This window comes from Lithobates pipiens, unplaced genomic scaffold (genome assembly GCF_037356315.1).
Source record: "Lithobates pipiens isolate NorthernLeopardFrog02 unplaced genomic scaffold, aLitPip1_a1.2 Scaffold_74, whole genome shotgun sequence".
Classification (NCBI taxonomy): Eukaryota; Metazoa; Chordata; class Amphibia; order Anura; family Ranidae; genus Lithobates; species Lithobates pipiens.
This window is the reverse complement of record NW_027507897.1, coordinates 1,040,353-1,060,285: the sequence shown is the minus strand read 5'-3', so window position 1 is coordinate 1,060,285 and position 19,933 is coordinate 1,040,353. Positions and strand designations below refer to the sequence as shown.

Sequence of the window (19,933 nt, the reverse complement as noted above, 5' to 3'; positions counted from 1 at the left end):
CATATTCAATTCAGGACCAAGGACCCTGCTTTTATCTTGATGATATCAGGATCCTACCTAGGCCACTGGAGTGTGGGGAAAAAGTAGCCGCAGGGAGGAGCAAAGGATAAGGAAATATTTATTTTTTGTTTCCTTAAACAAAAACAAGCAAAGTATCCCTTGCAGTGCAGGCTCATCCCCACTGTAGGGGGTTATTTTTTGTTGCTCAGAGTTGGGCTTTAAGTATGCCTGGAGGCAGCTGTTGGGTGTGCATTTGCATATGTAGCACCCTCCTAGAATTAGAGTGGGCTGCAAGGGAAATTTAACTGGCTCCACTGTAATCAGAGGAACAGGGGTCGATTAATTAAGGCTGCTCAATCATAGTGGGTGGAGGTCATGCAGACTGAATATTTATGAGACTCCAGTCAAGTTCAATGCTAGAGAAGACCCCGATGCAGGATTCTAGAAGAATCCATTAGGAAGACACTGAGGTCCCAGCTAGGCTTGGCTTGGGGGCCTATTTGCAAGTCCAGGGATCAAGTTGGGTCTGGAGACACTCACTGGAGAGAGCCAGGAGGGTATTGGTGGGAAAGAGTACAGCTATCCTATGGTGGTGTAGGTCTATCTCTCCCTCACTAGGAAAAACCTAATGGATATTGGCAGGAGGCAATCGATGATCCATGTAAGAAACCCCAGTGCTAATGATTTCGTTCTACAGAATATTGGGGTGTCCTATGCTTCCTCTCCCTATCCCAGTTCTTCTTTCTCAATAAAACCCCCAAGAAAAAGAAACCCCTAGACTGTTCTTTGGAGCCAGTGGAAGTGTGAGAAACTGCTGGGTGCCTGGCTGTGTGTGCTCTAAGTGGGGAAATAGGACTGTATCCACCAGCAGCTCCTCCGGGGGTTTGCTACACTTATTTTTTGGTTTTAATAACTTAAGGTTAAGATTTCTCTCAGGCATGTAACTTAATGCAGTTTTGCATTTTTTAATGATTCATTTTAGGCATTACGAAAACCAGTGCTCTCCGCCAAACAGAATCTTTTGCTTTGGTATGTCCCACAGGGCAAGGCTCAGCCCCCAGTGCCATTTGTTTCACAATTCCATGCCTATTAGCTCTCATAAAATGGTCAGACCTGTTTTTTTTTAACAATTAGCTTCATTGCTTTAAATAGAATTTGGAACCCTTTAGCAATGCTGGTTGAACCTGCCTCAATCTGAAGTATGTTCAGCTCATCACTGCCCTCAATCAGTAAATCACAAGTTTTTGCCTGTATCCAGGATAATTGTACACATACTGTGATAAATTGTCTGAGGATGCAAGAGGTAGATGTGGAAGGGGTGTACATTGCACCTAGACTGTGGAGTTTTATCAGATATAGGACCCCACTTCAGGTATTTTTCACCTGGTTAAGAAGTGCCATATGCATTATTGTTTTAGTATGACACATCTTTGTACTAACACAGATTCTACCGGAGGGAGCAGTTATTGCTGGGAAAGCACCTGATGTGGTGTGTCAGTGAAAATAGTGTGGAATGTAGAAGGCAGTTCATAGATAATATATTTATCTGTTTATGAAACTTCTAATGATGTAATCCCTATTGATAGTGATTAACGGAACATACCTGGTTTCAGACAAGTTAGTGAATGCTACTAAAGTTCGGGTGCCAAAACTGGACCTCACTGAATTCAAAGGGTTAAAATCACAGTGGTTGTGAAACAAATGGCGTGGAGGGCTGTCCACTGTCCTAGTGAACATGTATTTTATGCACAATACTTTATTGTAATAATGCTTAATGTGCAACATTAAAAATGCTAAATTCTATTAAATTAAAAGTATTCCACTGTGCAATGTATGTTGTATACTGCAGAAAAACTGACATTTACAAAGAAAAAAGTGTGTCTAACTACTTGTCAACTGCCCAGGGTATATTTACTACTACTGGATCATGTACATGTACACTCACCAGCCACTTTATTAGATAAACCTTGCTACTACCACGTTGCACCCCCTTTTGCCTTCAGAGCTGCCTTAATTCTTTGTGGCATAGATTCAACAAGGTGAATGATAGCATCACGCAGTTGCTGTAAATTTGTCGTCTGCACATCTATGATGGGAATCTCCTTTACTAATCTTCCGCCACAGCCCAAAGGTGCTATATTGGATTAAGATCTGGTGACTGTGGAGGCCATTGGAGTACAGTGATCTCATTGTCATGTTCAAGAAACCAATGGCGAGATGATTTGAGCTTTGTGACATGGTGAATTATCCTGCTGGAAGAAGCCATCAGAAGACAGGTACACTGTAGTCATAAAGGGATGGACATGGACAGCAACAATACTCAGGAAGGCCGTGGCATTTGAATGCTGCTCAATTGGTACTGAGGGGCCCAAAGTGTGCCAAGAAAATATCACCCACACCATTACACCACCAGCAGCCTCAACTGTTGATACAAGGAAGGATGGATCCATGCTTTCATATTGTTTATTCTGACCCTACAATCTGAATATCGCAGCTGAAATGGAGACTCATCAGACCAGGCAATGTTTTTCCAATCTTCTATTGTCCAATTTTGGTGAGCCTCTGCGAATTGTAGCCTCAATTTCCTATTCTTAGCTGACAGGAGTGGCACCTGGTGTGGTCTTCTGCTGCTGTAACCCATCTGTTTCAAGATTTGATGTATTGTGCACTCGGAGATGGCATTCTGCATACCTTGGTTATTTGATTTACTGTTGCCTTTCTATCATCTCAAACCAGTCTGACCTCTGAGATCAACATGGCATTTTTGTCCACACAAATGCCGCTCACTGAATATTTTCTCTTTTTCAGACCATTCTCTGTAAATCCTAGAGATGGTTGTGTGTGAAAATCACAGTTGATCAGCAGTTTTTAAAACACTCTGACCAGCCTATCTGGCAGGTTCCAAGTCACTTAAATCCCCTTTCTTCCCCATTCTGATGCTTGGTTTGAACTTCAGCAAGTTGTCTTCACTATGTCTAGATGCCTAAATGCATTGAGTTGATGCCATATGATTGGCTGATTAGCAATTTATGTTACCAAGCAATTGAATGGGTGTACCTAATAAAGCAGCTGATGCGTGTGCATCATCCTGTACTTTCTATTGAGTGATGTGTGGTACCTGGGCTAATCACAGCACCATGTATCATGTTATTATCTGTAGCCAATTACAGATCACTAGTAATCACAACTGTTATAACCCATTCATGACAGTTCAAAACATGAACAGAACATGAACTGAACGTGAACTGAACGCGAACATTTAGTGAGGGGAAAAAAAAAACCCTGATCAAACCCCCTCAGAGTAGTGCAGTGTTACTATAGTGACACTGAACTACTCTGTTGAGTATAAAAGATAAAATGTAAAAAAAAAAAAATTATAAAAAAAGATCAATTAAAAAAGTTTAAAAAATGATTTACAATTTTTTTTTTTTAACATACTGCAACCTGTCAGTATCCCTGATCACCAGTCAGATTATGACTCTGTACTGCACTGGTGGCAGTGTGTGAAAAATGGGGGAAAAAATAAAAATCTTAATTTTCCAAAGAATTGTGACAAACATTGCAACTTCATAAAAATTGCCATGCCACTTACTAAATGCTTTAGACTGTCTGAATTTTTACCGTCCTGGCATTTTAGGGGCCTCAAGAAATAAGATAGGAGGCCAGTTAAAGGAGTATAGTGCTGAATAGCAAAAAAAATGGTCTGGTCACGAAGGAGGTAAAACCTTCCGGAGCTGAGATGGTTAACCACCTCAATACAGAGCACTTATACCCCCTTCCTGCCCAGGCTATTTTTCAGCTTTTAGCGCTGTCACACTTTGAATGACAATTGCACGGTCAAGCTACACTAACCGTGTGACATTTTTATAATTTTATTCATACAAATAGAGCTTTCTTTTGGAGGTATTTAATCACTCCTGGGTTTTTTTTTTTTTTTCCGGTTGTGCGACGTGGCTCCCAAACAAAATTTATGTTCTTTTTTTCGCACAAACAGAGCTTTCTTTTGGTGGTAATCACTCCTCGTTTTTTAAAAAAATATATAGAATACGTATTGGCCTAAACTGAGGAAAATAATTTTTTTTAATGTGGGATATTTATTATAGCAAAAAGTAAAAGGTATTGTGTTTTTTTTTTTTCAAAATTGTCGCTCTTATTTATAGAACAAAAATAAAAACCACAGAGATGATCGAATACCATCAAAAGAAAGCTCTATTTGTGGGAAAGAAAGGACGTCAATTTTGTTTGGGTACAGTGCTGCACGACCACGTAATTGTCAGTTAAAGCGACAGTGCCGTATCGCAAAAAATGGTCTGGTCATTAAGCAGCCAAATCTTCCGGGGCTGAAGTGTTTAAAAGAAGTACCTGTTTACAGTACTGGAACCAAGCTGGGCAAAGCAAACATACTGGAGCCAAAGACATAGGTTCATATACTTATCAACAGCAGTAATACTTTATAAGCAAAATAAATAATATTCCATCTACTCACCGATTCCAGCGACATGTCTGGCTCTGTGTGTCTCTGAATTCATATGAGGATGCTAGGATTTCTTAATAGTTAGAAAGTAGCGAATAGTTGCACAAGGATCCCAATTTATGAGTTTGTTAGAGATCAAACTTCATAAACAATAAAAAACGGAGATATCCCTGGTATATGCTCACACTTCCAGTAAAAGATTACCACATCAGCAATATCTTGCCACTGATATAGAATTTAACACCACTAGCCAGCACTTAAAAGGGCTTATCACTTAACTCTTCTGGGTGTAGTGGATGGGACACTGATAGATTTAGAAATTGCAACAGCCATTTAGGAATTAATAGCAAAGCTATTATTTTTAAAGGCAAAACTATAATTTTACTAATTAAAAAAAACAGGATTTTTATAACCGCTTACCTTTTCTTTGATGTACATCAGGGGACACAGAGCCATAGTACTTATTATGTGGGTTATAGGGCCACTGATAGGTGATGGACACTGGCACGCTCTAAGGCAAGAAGTGTACTCCCTATATAACCCCTCCCACTACTGGGGGTCCTCAGTTTTGTAGCCAAGCAATACAAGTGTATCCCAAGAAGGGAGGGACCTCTGTGTCCCCTGATGTACATCAAAGAAAGGGATTTTACAGGTAAGCTGTTATAAAAATATCCTGTTTTCTTTTATTACATCAGGGGACACAGAGCCATAGTACTTACTATGTGGGATGTCCCATAGCAATGGCAACTGAAGGGAGGGAGACGCAACAAAAAACAAGAGGCCAGAGGACTCATACTGCAGCCTGCAGTATACTGCTCCCAAAGGCCTTTAATGTTGAGCTGATGAAATCTGATAAATGTATGAACTGATGTCACGGCCTTACAGATCTGAGCCATAGAGGCCTGATGATGCACCACCCAAGAGGCACTAATCGCCCTAGATGAGTGTGCGCTAACATAAGAAAGAAGAACTTTGTTCTTTAAGCTGAAGCTTGAACAATCACTTAACAAATCCATTAGGAAAATAGTGGATTTTGACGCTACATTTTGGACCCTCTGGCAGTACAAACAAAACATGTGTTTTGCGAACCTGAGCGGTCACCTTTAAATAGACTCTGATCGCTCTTACTACATTAAGGTAATGTAGTGCCTTCTCTTCCCTAGATTGAGGCTCTGGGAAGAAAAGAAGGAAGAATAATATCTTGGTTTAAATGAAAACCTGTTACCACTTTTGGTAGGAATTCAGGATGCATGATCAAATATGGCTCTTTACATTACAGAACCACTAGTTCCAATACTCTTCTAGCAGAAGGACTGGCACCAGAAAGATTATATTTCTTGTGAAAAAGAACCAAGGGAATTTCTCGTAAAGGCTCAAATGGCTGATTCTGTGAAACCGATAAGACCAATTTTAAATCCCAAGGATTTAGAGGTGCCTTGATAGGGGGATTAATCTGTGTTACCCCCTGAATAAGCTATGCACAAAGAGTGGGAAGCAAGAGGCCATTGAAAATAAACACTGAAAAAGCCGGGATCTGGCTTTTGATAGAAGCCAAGGCCAGCCTAATTTCAGCTCCCATTTGCAGGAAATCAGGGATCCTGCCTATGACATACTTCCTGGGGTGCCAACCCCTGGATCCACACCAAGAAACACATGCCTTTCAGACTCTATAGTAAATGATTCTGGAAGCCGGCTTCCTGACATTAATCAAAGTAGACACTACCCATGATCCTTTATAAAGTTGGATTCAACAGTCAAACCTGTTAAATTTTTCATCTGTAAGGTAGGATGACCTTGTGCGAGAAGGTCTGGCTATAATGGCAGTTTCTGAAGGACTCCTACTGCCATCTTTATGATCTCGGTAAATCAAGATCTTCTGGGACCCACTGGGGCCACCAGAATCACCTCCTTTCGTTCCTGCTTGATCCTGCGAAGAAGGCGTGCAAGTAGCAAAACTGGAGGAAACGCATAGATCAGTGAAAACTGCTCCCATGGGAAGACTAATGCATCTGTTCCGCCTGCTAGCAGTTTCCTTGTTCTCAACACAAAGTTGTCGACTTTGTTGTTGAATCTGGACGCGAATAGGTCCATGTCCGGAATACCCCATCTCTGAGACATATCGCTAGGAAGATGTTGCGGTGAAGAGATCATTGTCCTGGAAATAATTGTTGGCGACTCAAATAGGCCAATTCTCTATTCCTGGAATGAAAATGGCTGATAGGCAAGGAATGCTGTGTTCTGCCCAAGCTAGAACATTATTCCTCTTATTGGGCTGCACGACTTCTTGTGCCCCCCTGGTGATTGGTGTAAGCCACAGCCGTGGCCTTGTCAGACTGAATCCTGATAAGACAGCACAGTGGTGTAGTGGTTAGCACTCTCACCAAGCAGTAAGAAGGGTCGCTGGTTCGAATCCCAACCACAACACTACCTGCCTGGAGTTTGCATGTTCTCCCTGTGCCTGCATGGGTTTCCTCCGGGTACTCTGGTTTCCTCCCACAATTTAAAGACATGCAGGTAGGTTAATTGGCCTGTGTCCAAAAATAACCCCAGTATATGAATGGGGACCTTGGATTGTGGGCTCCTTGAGGGTAGGGACTTACGTGAGTGTGCAATGTACAGGGATAGGGGCAATTGTAGACACTCACTCAGGTTGAACTGGATGGACTAGTGTCTTTATTCAACCTAACTATGAGACAGTTCCGTAGTCTGACCGTCTAACAGCTTTAGTAACATGTTACACCAGTATTCAGGTAAAACCATCTTGGGCGTAGTGATAAAATACGAATGAACTTCAGAGAAAAGGATTTTACAGTGAGTACAAAAATCCTTTTCTCTTGCGTTCATTGACAGACACAGCTCCAGTAATCTTGATCGTAGGGACGTCCCCAAGCAGTGTCATAATGAGGGGTGGGGGGGGGGGGGGGGAGGGAACATAACTTCACCCACAACCAGCGGTTCTCCCTAACAGGGGAGTCACCATCTCACTAACCGAAGTGCACAAATCCAAGACCAAATTTGTCTCACCCCTATATATCATATGTGATATTTGTTTTAATAAATTGAGTTGTTTTATGGAATTACGCTATATGACCTCATCTTTCCATCCCGTATGTTCATCCTTGGGAGTTTGGCCTGTTTTGTGATTGGAGGATACCAATTCTGTGCATTTTTACGTTCTGGAAGGAATTTTTCCCATTGAGTTCCAGTGCCCATTGGTTGGATTGATCTATAGTCACCCCATACCAAAGCGGTTTCTGAAGCGCCGATAACACCAGCTTCAGATCCCACAGGGACAAGGGCGGACGCACCGGAGGGGAGACTCCCAATCATAGAGCAATAGTCACTCAGAAAGAAAAGTAAAAGGACTTCCCTTATCACTTTAATAAATAGTAAATAGAAACACTTCAAACAAAGTAAAAACAGCATGTATGCTGGCCGACAAGCGAGCGCCGTTCACTCAGGATCCCAACGTGAACACGTCAGCACGTCCTAGCCATCCGACGCGTGTTTCGTCATAGGATGAAGAAACACCCTTTGCTTTTCTTTCTGAGTGACTATTGCGCCATGATTGGGAGTCTCCCCGGCTAACCATTGGGGGTGTGTGTCCCTGACCTGCTGTCCTCTGAATTGCCAACGTGGGATCTGCCACTGGGACCCTGTCGGGTGTTGTATGCAAGCTGTTAATGCTTGCCATCTGGTAAGCGTGCATTTTTTATGGTGGTCCACACTTATTGGTGACGGAAGATTGCATGATTCATCGTATTCACTTATCATTTGGACTATTATTTGAACTTTCTACTCAAGATAAACTTTTATTATCAAGATTTTTTTTAATCATCTATTTTTACTCATTTATGCTTATAAATTTTCAATAATTGGTATTGATTATTTAATCAATTTTATTTAATTTACTCACTCAATTTTGGTTGTGGGATCTCATTTGTTTGTTCACCTATTTAGAGTTTTTAATTTATTAATCAATTAATTCATGTTTTCTTTGGTTTTATAACGTCATCAGAGGATCCTGCTGTATCCTGAATTTTCAGGGTATCACGCACAGCTGTGATTGTCTTGCGCGGACCCGGACTCATCTTCACTCTCTGATCGATCCTGGTCAGCGTCCTCTGACACATCAGAGCAGGGGCCGCCAGTCCTTGCAGTGCCAGAGTCTGAGTCAGAACTCTCCCTGGAGGACGGGGGGGGGGGCGGGGAGACAGGGGCCGAAAAAACGTCCAAAGGCACAGCACTGTTTGCAGATGAGCCGGTTGCAATTGCAGGGAGTCCTGGGGAAGAAACAACAGTTTCTGAAACCATGCTGACCCACCCTGTCTGCCACCCTTGGGGACTTAGGACAGGTGCTCAATCCCACCCTCCTAGCTGCTGCAGACTGAGGGGCTCCCAATGCAGGACTCACCTCCCCGACCGAGTGCTGTGCTGTTATAGGTGCCCGTGTCAGCTCCCAGGTGTCCAGAGCAAAAAAAAACACGCTGTTCTGAGTTACAGGGACCAGCGCTGAGGATAAAAACCGTGCTGAAGCTACAACAAAATGGCCGCCCTGTATAAGGAACAATCACAGGAAAAATGGCCAGCGACCATGCTTTCCACAGAGACTCACAGAAAATGGCCAACAAGTAACTGTACACAGTGAATGAACAGAGATAATGGTGGCAGACAGCGCTATGGCAGCAGCACATGCAGAGCCCACAGACACCAGCAGAGAGACCACAGACAACCAGCGCAGCCCCCAATCAGGGATCAGAGCCCCCCGGAGGACCCCTGGCTCAGGTACACACACTGCTCAGTAGCCCAGTCATGTAGCAACCTCCACAGGGGGGGGGAGGAATAGGGACAGGGAGAGAAGAGAGGGACCCCCCCAATTGACCTCCCAGGCAATGCCCAGCTGATCAAACCCGCCAAGGCAGGAAGAGCTATACTTGCCAACCGGACGAGCTGGGGGCATCCCATCACAGACCCACACCCGAGCAGTACGGGGTGGCTGCTGGCCACGGCAAACTGTGACAAATACATCGGTAGTCCGGTCATATGTGTGCCCCCGAACGCTGAGCTCACCGGCCGCCCTTGGAGCCTGATAGGCATGTCGTGGCCGACCCAGCACGTAGCTAGGGTCTGCACATGCTTGATGGCCAGGCTGTGGAGACAAGGATCTATATTATCCAGCCTGTCACCCAGCCAGCTGTTGATAGACACAGGATCTTAAAATCTTGTGCAAAAGGCAAAAATTCAGAAAAAAATCCCAGGACCGATGGTCCCGCAGGTAGCCTAGGTCCTTCTCCTTCACTAGACAGAAAAAAACTGAGCTGCAAGAAGCAGGCTGAGGGGTTATTACCAGAGGGACCGCCCCCTGGGTGGAACTGTAAAGTTCTGTTGTTTTTCACATGTATTACATGTTCTGCCTAGTCCTCTTCTGAAGGTGGCGTAATAACCCTACGGTCAAGATTACTGGAGCAGTGTCCATCAATGAATGAAGAAGAAAAGTAATTTGTTGTAGTTTACAATCCTTAAATGTAATGGTTGCATTTTCTATTTTTTTCTTCCAAGATAAGAACTGTCCTTGCCTGTGAGCTGCACCATGTTCTGTAAATTACTAATTTGTAGTTAATGGAAATTAAGAGATGTGAACAGGTTTGTAGTCCAGATCAAAAGAGAAGCCTAGGATGAATGGCTTCCTCCATAGGTACGGTGCAGCCACCCAGGAATAGGAAGTGTGTTATCTGCAGGATCACCAGGTGAAAATAAAGCAAAAGTATCTTAACCACTACAATACAGGGCACTTTCACCCCCTTCCTTCCCAGCCCAATTTTCAGATTTCAGCGTTCTCGCAATTTCAATGACAATTGCGCGGTCATGCTACGCTGTACCCAAATTAAATTGTTATCATTTTGTTAGCAGAAATAGAGCTTTATTTTGGTGTTATTCATGAACGACTCATTTTTTTTTTTTGAGATATAAGTGAAAAAAGAGAGGAAATAAAGAAAAAAAAATGTTGTTCACATAAATAGAGCTTTCTTTTGGTGGTATTTATTCATGATTACATTTTTTTTTTTTTTTTAGATAAGCAAAAAAAGAATGGAAATTTTGAAAAAAAAAAAAAACAATAATTTTCTACTATTTTAAAAGAAATCCAATAAAATCGAATTTTGTCATAAATTTAAGCCAAAATTTATTCTGCTACATGTCTTTGGTAAAAAAAAAAATTGGTTAAGTGTATAATAATTGGTTTGTGTGATCACAGACATATGTACGCAAATGATCATGTACATATGTGTGCAGATAATCATTGGGACATATGTGGGGGACATGTGTTTTTATTATTGGGGACATGTGTGTTTTGGGGAAATTGTGTTTATACTGTGTGATGTGTGTTTTCACTAGACTGGTGATCAGTGAGTAAAAAGCTGTAAAAAACAGCACATACTCACTGATCAGCTGGCTGCAGCGATCTGCTCTCCTCTCCTCAGCGACGACTTCCCTGTGAGGAGAGGAGCCGCCGATTGCCTAGCAACCGGCTATTTGTTTACATCACATGACGGCCGTGATTTGACACGGCCATCATGTGATCAGGAGGGCCAATCACAGAGCCCTCCTGCCGATCCGAGATGCGCCGTGTCCGGGTAACACGGGCGCATCGGGATCGCGCCGCTGCGCGGGCATGCGCGCGCTCGATTTCCCTACTTCTGATGGATGTTCAGGAACGTCCACTCAGAAGTAGAGAGCTCCCACCCAGCCGTATATGTACATTGGCCAGGTGGGAAGTAGTTAAAAAAGGAAACAGCTGCAGCCTCCACAGGAGACACTAGTAAGCTGCAATATAAAACATTTTTGGTTTTCAGTTTAGATACACTCTAAGTTTAGCTGATAGTTTGACAGTGCTGATTGGATCTGGTGTTATAATAGAATTCTTCTAAGACAGAAAAAGGTTTTTGTCCATTAAAAAGACATGGAAATATACAAGTAGAATCTTACTTTGAGGTCAGACAAATGCTTTTAGCGCCACATCCTTTCAATATCACTATTTATTGCTTTTATTTTTTACATGTTCTAATATTTATATCCACCACCATGATTAAGTCAGAAAAAAAAAAAATAAAAAAAAAAAAAAAGTGTTGACAGTCTGTGTTCTGTAAAAGTACTGAAGTATGATAGCACAACTTCACTCATGGCAACAAAGGACACAGTGCTACTTTAAAGTGGACGTTCACCCATAATCTAAACCTACTCTCAGCCACATTCTAAAACAAATCTATATAGCCTTGTAAAGAAGAAAAAAAATATTAATTTTACATACCTGTTCTGCAGTCAGTCCCATGCTGAGCTGTCAGCTTCTCTGTGTAGGCATGTGCAGGAGAGGCAGCCGACAATGGAATAATCCCCATAGTAAGTCTATGGGGACGTCACATCCCAGAAATTCCCAGCTGTTGTGGTTCTCTCCTGCACAAAGAGGGTGCTGCTGGAGACTGGACTGGATCAGCTTCAGAAAAGGTAAGTATAACGATTTCTTCTTTACAGGACTAGATAGATGAGGTTTAAAATGTGGCTGCGAGTAGGTTTAGCATTAGTAAGGTTTTGGGGTGAACTTCTACTTTAAGTAATGGCAAGATATGTTGTCAAGTCACATTTCGGTAGGCCCTTAAATTACATTGATTTGTTAAATCTAAAGCAGACCGCAAAGAGATTGTACAATCAGATTGCACTACATACGGCCAGCTTTATCTGGTTTATCTGTAATGACAAAAATCGAATATATTTTACATAATGCAATACTCAAGAAAAAAGAAGTTGATAGAGTCAGTTTATAATGATAGTGTTACATTTGCTTTTATTAAAAATAAATCAGGACAGAAACATAAGCAGCAGCATAAGAAACATTTTCTTGGTCCAGATTATGACTTCATAAAAGTTTGTGCTTTGGGATTCAGCGTTTGATAGATCAGAAATGAACATTTAGTAAATATTTCTAAATTAACTCATACACATATACATCTGTACATACATATAGAAGGAATGATTTTAAACACAAAAACAAATAAGATTGTGCACATACCTTTAAGAGTTATTCACAAAAGGGTAACAATTGCACATGTTGGTTGTATATGCATGTACTGTATATAGTGCAAGAAGTTCTATGCATTTGTATAAAAATGGGTACTCAATAGAAAGGTCATATAGAAAACCAAGATGCAGACATAAACCGTGTAGGTCTAGCTCAAACTGACAAAGGATCTCAAAATCTGGAGAAATTAAAGGGACATATTTATAAAGCAGCGAAAGAAACATTGGGCAAGTATTCATTGTAGGTGAATCACTCACTGTAATTTAAGACGCTTACACCTGCAAAGAATATATGGTGAATGTCACATTTATTACTTTATAAATATACGCTAATATGTCTGTATTGCCCAAAACAAACAATATTTTCTCTAATTTTCAAATGAAATGTGCGATTTTTTTTTTTTAAATGGTTGCTTCTGGCAACAGACCCTTGTAACCGACATGACAGCTGTAATAAAATCTTGTCCATCGTTATCACTTCCATATGGATAACTGCAATATAAAAACTTCTCAGATTAGGTGACGAACTTAGAGTGTATAAATGTAAGTATAGCCAAAACTTTTGTTTTGTTTTGTTTTAGGAAAGAATATGGAGGGATAAAAAACCCGTTCGTATTGGGGAGATTTTCTCTTGCTTTCTGAAATCTCAGCAAAATAAGGGGAATTTCTATCTTGCTGGATTCTCCCTCACTTTCTGTCTCAGTAACAATGGTCACCAGAATAAAGGGAGAATCTCCCCAATGGGGTCAAAAGCCCCAATAAAAATCTGCCAGGGAGTTCTTACCCTTACCCAGAAAACAGAAAATATATAATTTGCCATTACATACACTACACTGGGTATTAGCGGAGAAAAGCCTGGTGACTTTCTGCTTTAGCGCAAAATGTAGCTACTTCCATAGTAAACATGTGACAGGTCCATATTAAGGCAGCAGCCATTTGGAGACACTGACATGTAATCTGCCGTTTTGTTGGGCGACATAAAATCTACAGCTATGAGAATATGAAAAGAAATACTCTATTAAAGTCACATCTCACAGACCTAGTAACAAATGCATATTGGCTTAATTCAAAGCTGAAGCAACAGCTCAATATGCTGGAATGGACAATATGCATCATAAAATTGTTTATTTTTCTCTAAGAAAAACTACTTTTAATTTGGTCTATCGAAAGTGCACTTTTTACATTTTTTTGTAACACAGATAACAAATATATGAAACATTGGCAACATCATATTGTTCATAACATATTTATAGAGAACATTTTACATTAATAAAGCACACCTTACCAATTGCTTAATGCACTGCAAATGGATATAAATACCATGCGTGTTGAACATTGATTCTGCCAGGAAGGGAGCACAAAGGAAACATGTTATAAGAGAAGTACTGGGTTGTGACTGCTGACCTGCTTCTGGAAACTAGATTGCCTGGCATTGTGAGTCACTGACTAAGAATGCAGATCAGGAGTTCTGACTTCAGAGGCTCAAACAATTGAAGCCAAAGGATCAAAAGGACAGCCAACCAACTAGGTTTTTCAGAAGACTGTCCACAATGGTAGTCTAGGCAGGCTATTTTTTCTTTTATTATGATCTCTTTAAAAAGCCCATATGTGCTGTAAGCTTTTCCTCCAGATACGGTTTTCCGAAGCCCCTTACTAAGCAAAATACAACAGAAAACTGCTGTTTTTGCTTGTTCCTATAGTGCATTAGGCATTATAAAAAGCAATACTGAAGTGAACCTGTCCACTACACTGACTGTTTAAAAGCGTAAGATAGTCAAAAGCTTGTTTTTACCCAACTTCTCCAGAAAAGCCCCTTTCTATTTTGCAGTAGAAGCTTCAACTTCTCAGTGGGTGCCCCTCTTTCTTTAGTTGCTTAGCTCCTCAGTGTATGCCCCTCTTTCTTTAGTTGCTTAGCTCTTCAGTGTATGCCCCTCTTTCTTTAGTTGCTTAGGCTCCCCATCCAATCAAAGTTCTCTTTTTAGCAAATAAGGCACTGTCATTAGACGGGGCTCATGTGGTTGAGAGAAGCTTAGTGCTGCCAGTACATGTGCTCAAGAAATTGAGACCTCTAAAGAACAAATAATGTAATCACTCATGGAGCACAGGGGAGAGGTTTCCAAACATGAGAAATAATAGCAGGCCCATTGTGTTCTTCTGGAAAATTTCAGACTAAGTGGAGAAAAGGTTCACTTTAAGAAACTATTCCCATTTTATGTTTTGCTTTCACATAAAGCAGTAATGTGTTATACATGTCGCCAACTAAAATAAGGTTAGACGTAGATACATTTCTTCTATAAAAAGACAGTATTAAGTTATAAGTCCCACAAAAGAGGCAAGCAATAAGGCACAACCTAAGCTAAATATTACGCTAAGGCCCCTCTTCAGGAATTAAAAAAAATATTTATATAAACCCAGGAATGCAAAGAAGTAACCCAAGACCAATACATGTAACATGTAAACAAACTAAACGTTAACTATAACCATTTATGATCCAAAAAATGTAACAGATTTATAGTCAATATTAAACACTTCTACCTTGCCAGCAACCTAACATTTTACTGCTTCTTCAGTTTATGAGGGTATAATAGATAGCAATGCTCACCTTATTCCATGGTTCTGTGGCAGCTGATGCTGTTCTTCTATCCTGCCCTGCAATGTGGGCTGGCCCTTATCATCATTACATAAAATGCATGACTAGGTTGCTGGTCCTGCACTGTACATGACTATGTCAGTGCAGACTGGTGGACCTGTTTTCATTACTGGAAATGGGAGGGAGAAAGCCTGCAGGACTATAGGAAAATGTAAGGATTCCTTTGTATTAGAGCCCCTTTCCTTACGTCAAACAAGCATTTTTTTCTGTATATACAGGGAGAGAGACAGCCAGATTAAATTGGTTTTGGCTAGCCGAGAGTTGGGCTTTAAACTCATAATGGCCAACAGAAGGCATGACTTACTTGGCCTCGTGATCCTTTACTTTTTAATTTATGGGATGGGGTGGGCAGGGTAACAGGAGGTTCTTATTAGACTATAATTCTGCTATGAAGTACAATAGTAACACCACAGATTAAGGGTCACTTCTCTCTTGCAAATTTGCACTGATATATTGGCAAAATTAGGTAATTTTAAAAGTAAATCCCCCATAATACAATTTCCTAAAGTAAGAAAAAAAAACAAAAACAAACACATGTATCTGTTGCATTGACTCTCCCTATGAAAATACTTTTGTTTTGCTGTGAAGGCAAACAGCCATTACCATAGCTGTAGATCTAAAGTGCAGAGAATTTACTACAGACCAGACATCACGGCTCGCTGTGCCCATGACAAGATGCAACCGGTCTACTTTATATGGCATTGGAAATGTGTAAAGGGGTTTGTTGGTGCAATCTTGGGTTGGAAAGAGTCGAGTATATTGTGTGCAAACAGGTGGCGTATCTGGAAAAGCTGCAGTTTAAAATGGTGGCCTCTGCTGGAGGCAGGAAAGGCAGGTCATTCTGCTGTTACTTTTGCTTTTTCCTCTCAGGTGGTGCACCAATGGCAGATTCTGTGGAACGACGGGTAGAATTACCCATGCGGTTTGTAGCCTGTAGTGGAAGGGAGAACACATTGAGAGAAAAGCATTAGAAGCTATATGAGTTCTGGTAGCATTACACAGATGTCAAATTAAAATGCAAATCTTTGTGCACCCCAATGGAGGCAATAAACAATGCCCCATATAAATATATAGCATGCTAGCCTACCAATCTCTCCACTCTCTGGTATGCCAAACTCATGAATATTTTATAGTATATATATATATATATATATATATATATATATATATATATATATACACATATACACACACATATACACACGCCTGGCTTGCAGTCTCTGCTTGAATTCATCCCAAAGTTTCTCTGTTGGGTTGAGGTCAGTACTCTTCCTCCACCTTAAACTCGCTCATCCATGTCTTTATGGACCTTGCTTTGTGCACAGTCAAAACATTTGGTGGAGGGGGGATTATGGTGTGGGGTTGTTTTTCAGGGGTTGGACTTGGCCCCTTAGTGCCAGTGAAGGGAACTCTTAAGGTGTCAGCATACCAAGACATTTTGGACAATTTCATGCTCCCAACATTGTGAGAACAGTTTGGGGATGGCCCCTTCCTGTTCCAACATGACGTCCATAAAAACATGGATGAGCGAGTTTGGGGTGAAGGAACTTGACTGGCCTGTCATGACCTCAACCCGATAGAACACCTTTGGGATGAATTGGAGCAGAAACTACGAGCCAGGCCTTCTCGTCCAACATCAGTGCCTGACCTCACACATGCGCTTCTGGAAGAATGGTCAAACATTCCCATAGACACACTCCTAAACCATATGGACATCCGTCCCAAAAGAGTTGAAGCTATTGTAGCTCCAAAAAGGTGGGCCAACATAATATTGAACCCTACAGACCAAGACTGGGATGCCATTAAAGTTCATGTGCCCCAATACTTTTTACAATTGAATGTGTATATATTAAAGCTGCATGATTCTGGATAAAATGAGAATGCAAAAAAAATTATAATAGGGCTAACTATACGGTTTAGTTGTTTTTAATTAATTGAAGTGTAATTTTTGCCCCAAAATTGCATTTGAAAGACTACTGCGCAAATACAGTGACAAAATATTGCAACAACTGCCATTTTATTCTCTAGGATCTCTACTAAAAATATATATATAATTTTTGGGTGTTTTAAGTAATTTTCAAGCAAAAAATAAGTTTTTTTTAACTTGTAATCAACAAGTGTCAGAATAAGGCTTGGTCTTTAACCACTTTGATACTGGGCACTTTTACCCCTTTCCTTCCCAGGACAAATTTTCAGCTTTCAGTGCTGTCGCACTTTCAATGAGAATTGCGCAGTCATGCAACACTGTACCCAAATGAAATTTTTATCATTTTGTTCACATAAATAGAGCTTTCTTTTGGTGGTATTTATTCATGATTCAGTTTATTTTTTGCGATATAAGCAAAAAAAGGGTGGAAATTTTGAAAAAAAAAAAAAAAAAAAAAAAACACCCAATATTTTCTCTACTTTCTATTTTAAAAGAAATCCAATAAAATCTACATTTTGTCATAAATTTAAGCCAATATGTATTCTGCTACATGTCTTTGGTAAAAAAAAAACCCCGTTAAGTGTATAATAATTGGTTTGTGTGATCACAGACAGATGTATGCAGATGATCACGGACAGATGTACGCAGATGATAACGGACATGTGTGTGCATGTGATCATTGGGACATGATTTGACTGTTACATATGTGGGGGACAGGTGTTTTTACTGTGTGGTGACAGTGTTTTGGGGACACTATTTTTGGGACATTGGGCCGGTGATCAGTGTAAAAGACAGCTCATACACACTGATCACCAGTTGGCTGCAGCGATCCGCTCTCCTCGCTGACAACATCTGTGTGAGGAGAGAAGAGCCAATCGCCTAGCAACTGCCTCTCTATTTACGTCACACGATGGCTGTGAATGGCCCTCCTGATCACATGATGCCTGTGTCCAATCACAGAGCCCTCCTGCCGATCGGATTCAATGCGCGCATGATTCCCCCCCTGAAAGACGTTCCCGAAAAGGAGGAAGCGCCCACCTGGCCATATATGTGCAGTGGCTGGGTGGGAGGTGGTTAAGAGGTTAAACTGACCTCATTTAAACACCAAAGTTCATTCCTTTGATCTAAAAGAACTAAATGATACATAACCAATGCCCAAAACTGAACTGCATATTCCAGATGAGGTCTTACTAATGATTTGTACAGGGGCAAAATGATATCTCTCTCTCTGGTGTCGATGCCTTTTTGCTCACTTTTGAAACCGCAGATTTGCATTGCGTACTATTATTAACCACTTCAGCCCCAGGAGCATTTACCCCTTTCCTGACCAGAGCACTTTTTGCGATTTGGCACTGCGACGCTTTAACTGACAATTGCGTGGTCGTGTGACGTGGTGCCCAAACAAAATTGGCATCCTTTTTTTCCCCACAAATAGAGCGTTCTTTTGGTGGTATTTGATCACCCCTGCGGTTTCTTTATTTTTTAAACAAAAAAATAGCGACAATTTTGAAAAAAAACTCATTTTTTACTTTTTGCTATAATAAATATCCCCCAAAAATATATAAAAAAATAAACTTTTTTCCTTCAGTTTAGGCCGATATGTATTCTTTTCCATATTTTTGGTAAAAAAAAACAAAAAAAAAAAAACGCAATAAGCGTTTATTGATTGGTTTGCGCGAAAGTTATAGCGTCTACAAAACAGGGGATAGTTTTAATTTTTTTTAATAATGGTGGCGATCAGCGATTTTTATTGTGACTGCGACATTATGGCTGACAAATTGGACAATTTTGACACACTTTTGGGACCATTGGCATTAACACAGCGATCAATGCTTTAAAATTGCATTGATTACTGTAAAAATGTCACTGGTAGTGAAGGGGTTAACCACTAGGGGGCAGGGAGGAGTTACGTGTGTCCTAGGGGAGTGTTTCTAACTGACTGGGGGATGGGCTTGTATGACGTGGACAATGATCGCTGCTCCCTATGACAGGGAGCAGACGATAAGTATCCTGTCATTAGGCAGATTGGGGAGATACTGTTTACATCGGCATCTCCCCGTTCTTGAGCTCAGTGACACGATCGCGGATATCCCTGTGGCGATAAGAGTCCGCGGGCACGGTTCTCGTAGCAGGAATTTCAAAGTAACATACGGGTACATTACTTTGCCTGGCCACGCCGTTATGCCAACATACATATGCCGGCAGCGGTTAGCGAGTGTTTAAACACTTTCAGACTGCATTCATACCTGAGAATTTTCAGCTCGTAAAACACCCAACAAGCAGAATCCCATTCATTTAAATGGCCATTGTTCACATGAGAATTTTGTAGCCTGAAGCAAAACACCTGAAGCTCAAAAAAGTACATGAGCTTGTTTTTGGGTAATTACAGGTGTTTTTTTATGTTGTATGCGGCAGGTTGGCTCTCCTGGGCGAATCGCCGTCATTTTAGATCGGCCGCTTTAAGAACTCTAGGGGGCCACCCGCGATTGCTCCCGAGAGAGACAGAACGGGGATCTGTCAATGTAAACAGACAGATCCCCGTTCTGTAGGGTAGGAGAGACAGATCTGCTGTTCCTAGTGATTAGGAACAGCTATATCTCTCCTCCTCCAGTCACTACACGCCCCCCCCCCCACAGTTAGAAACACCTCCCTTTGGAACACTTAACCCGTTGATCGCCCCCTATTGTTAACCCCTTCTCTGCCAGTGACATTTATACAGTAATCAATGGCTATTTTTAGCACTGATCGCTGCATAAATGTCACTGGTCTCAAAAAAGTGTCCGATCTGCCCGCTGCAATCTTGCAGTCCCAC

General features: G+C 41.1%; 2 protein-coding genes across 2 annotated transcripts in view; both read right to left on the bottom strand.

The window, feature by feature from the left end:
• Positions 1 to 4,633, bottom strand: part of LOC143959422 (uncharacterized) — a 39,921-nt gene extending 35,288 nt beyond the window's left edge. The window contains exon 1 of the mRNA XM_077468072.1: positions 4,487 to 4,633. Coding sequence (XP_077324198.1) covers positions 4,487 to 4,501 — 15 coding nt within the window. The 5' untranslated portion in view covers positions 4,502 to 4,633. The remainder of the gene's footprint in view (positions 1 to 4,486) is intronic.
• Positions 4,634 to 12,284: 7,651 nt separating this feature from the next.
• The window catches only part of LOC143959421 (atlastin-3-like), a 107,429-nt gene continuing 99,780 nt past the window's right edge, over positions 12,285 to 19,933 (bottom strand). The window contains exon 13 of the mRNA XM_077468071.1: positions 12,285 to 16,125. Within this exon, the coding sequence (XP_077324197.1) occupies positions 16,042 to 16,125 (84 nt within the window). The 3' untranslated portion in view covers positions 12,285 to 16,041. The remainder of the gene's footprint in view (positions 16,126 to 19,933) is intronic.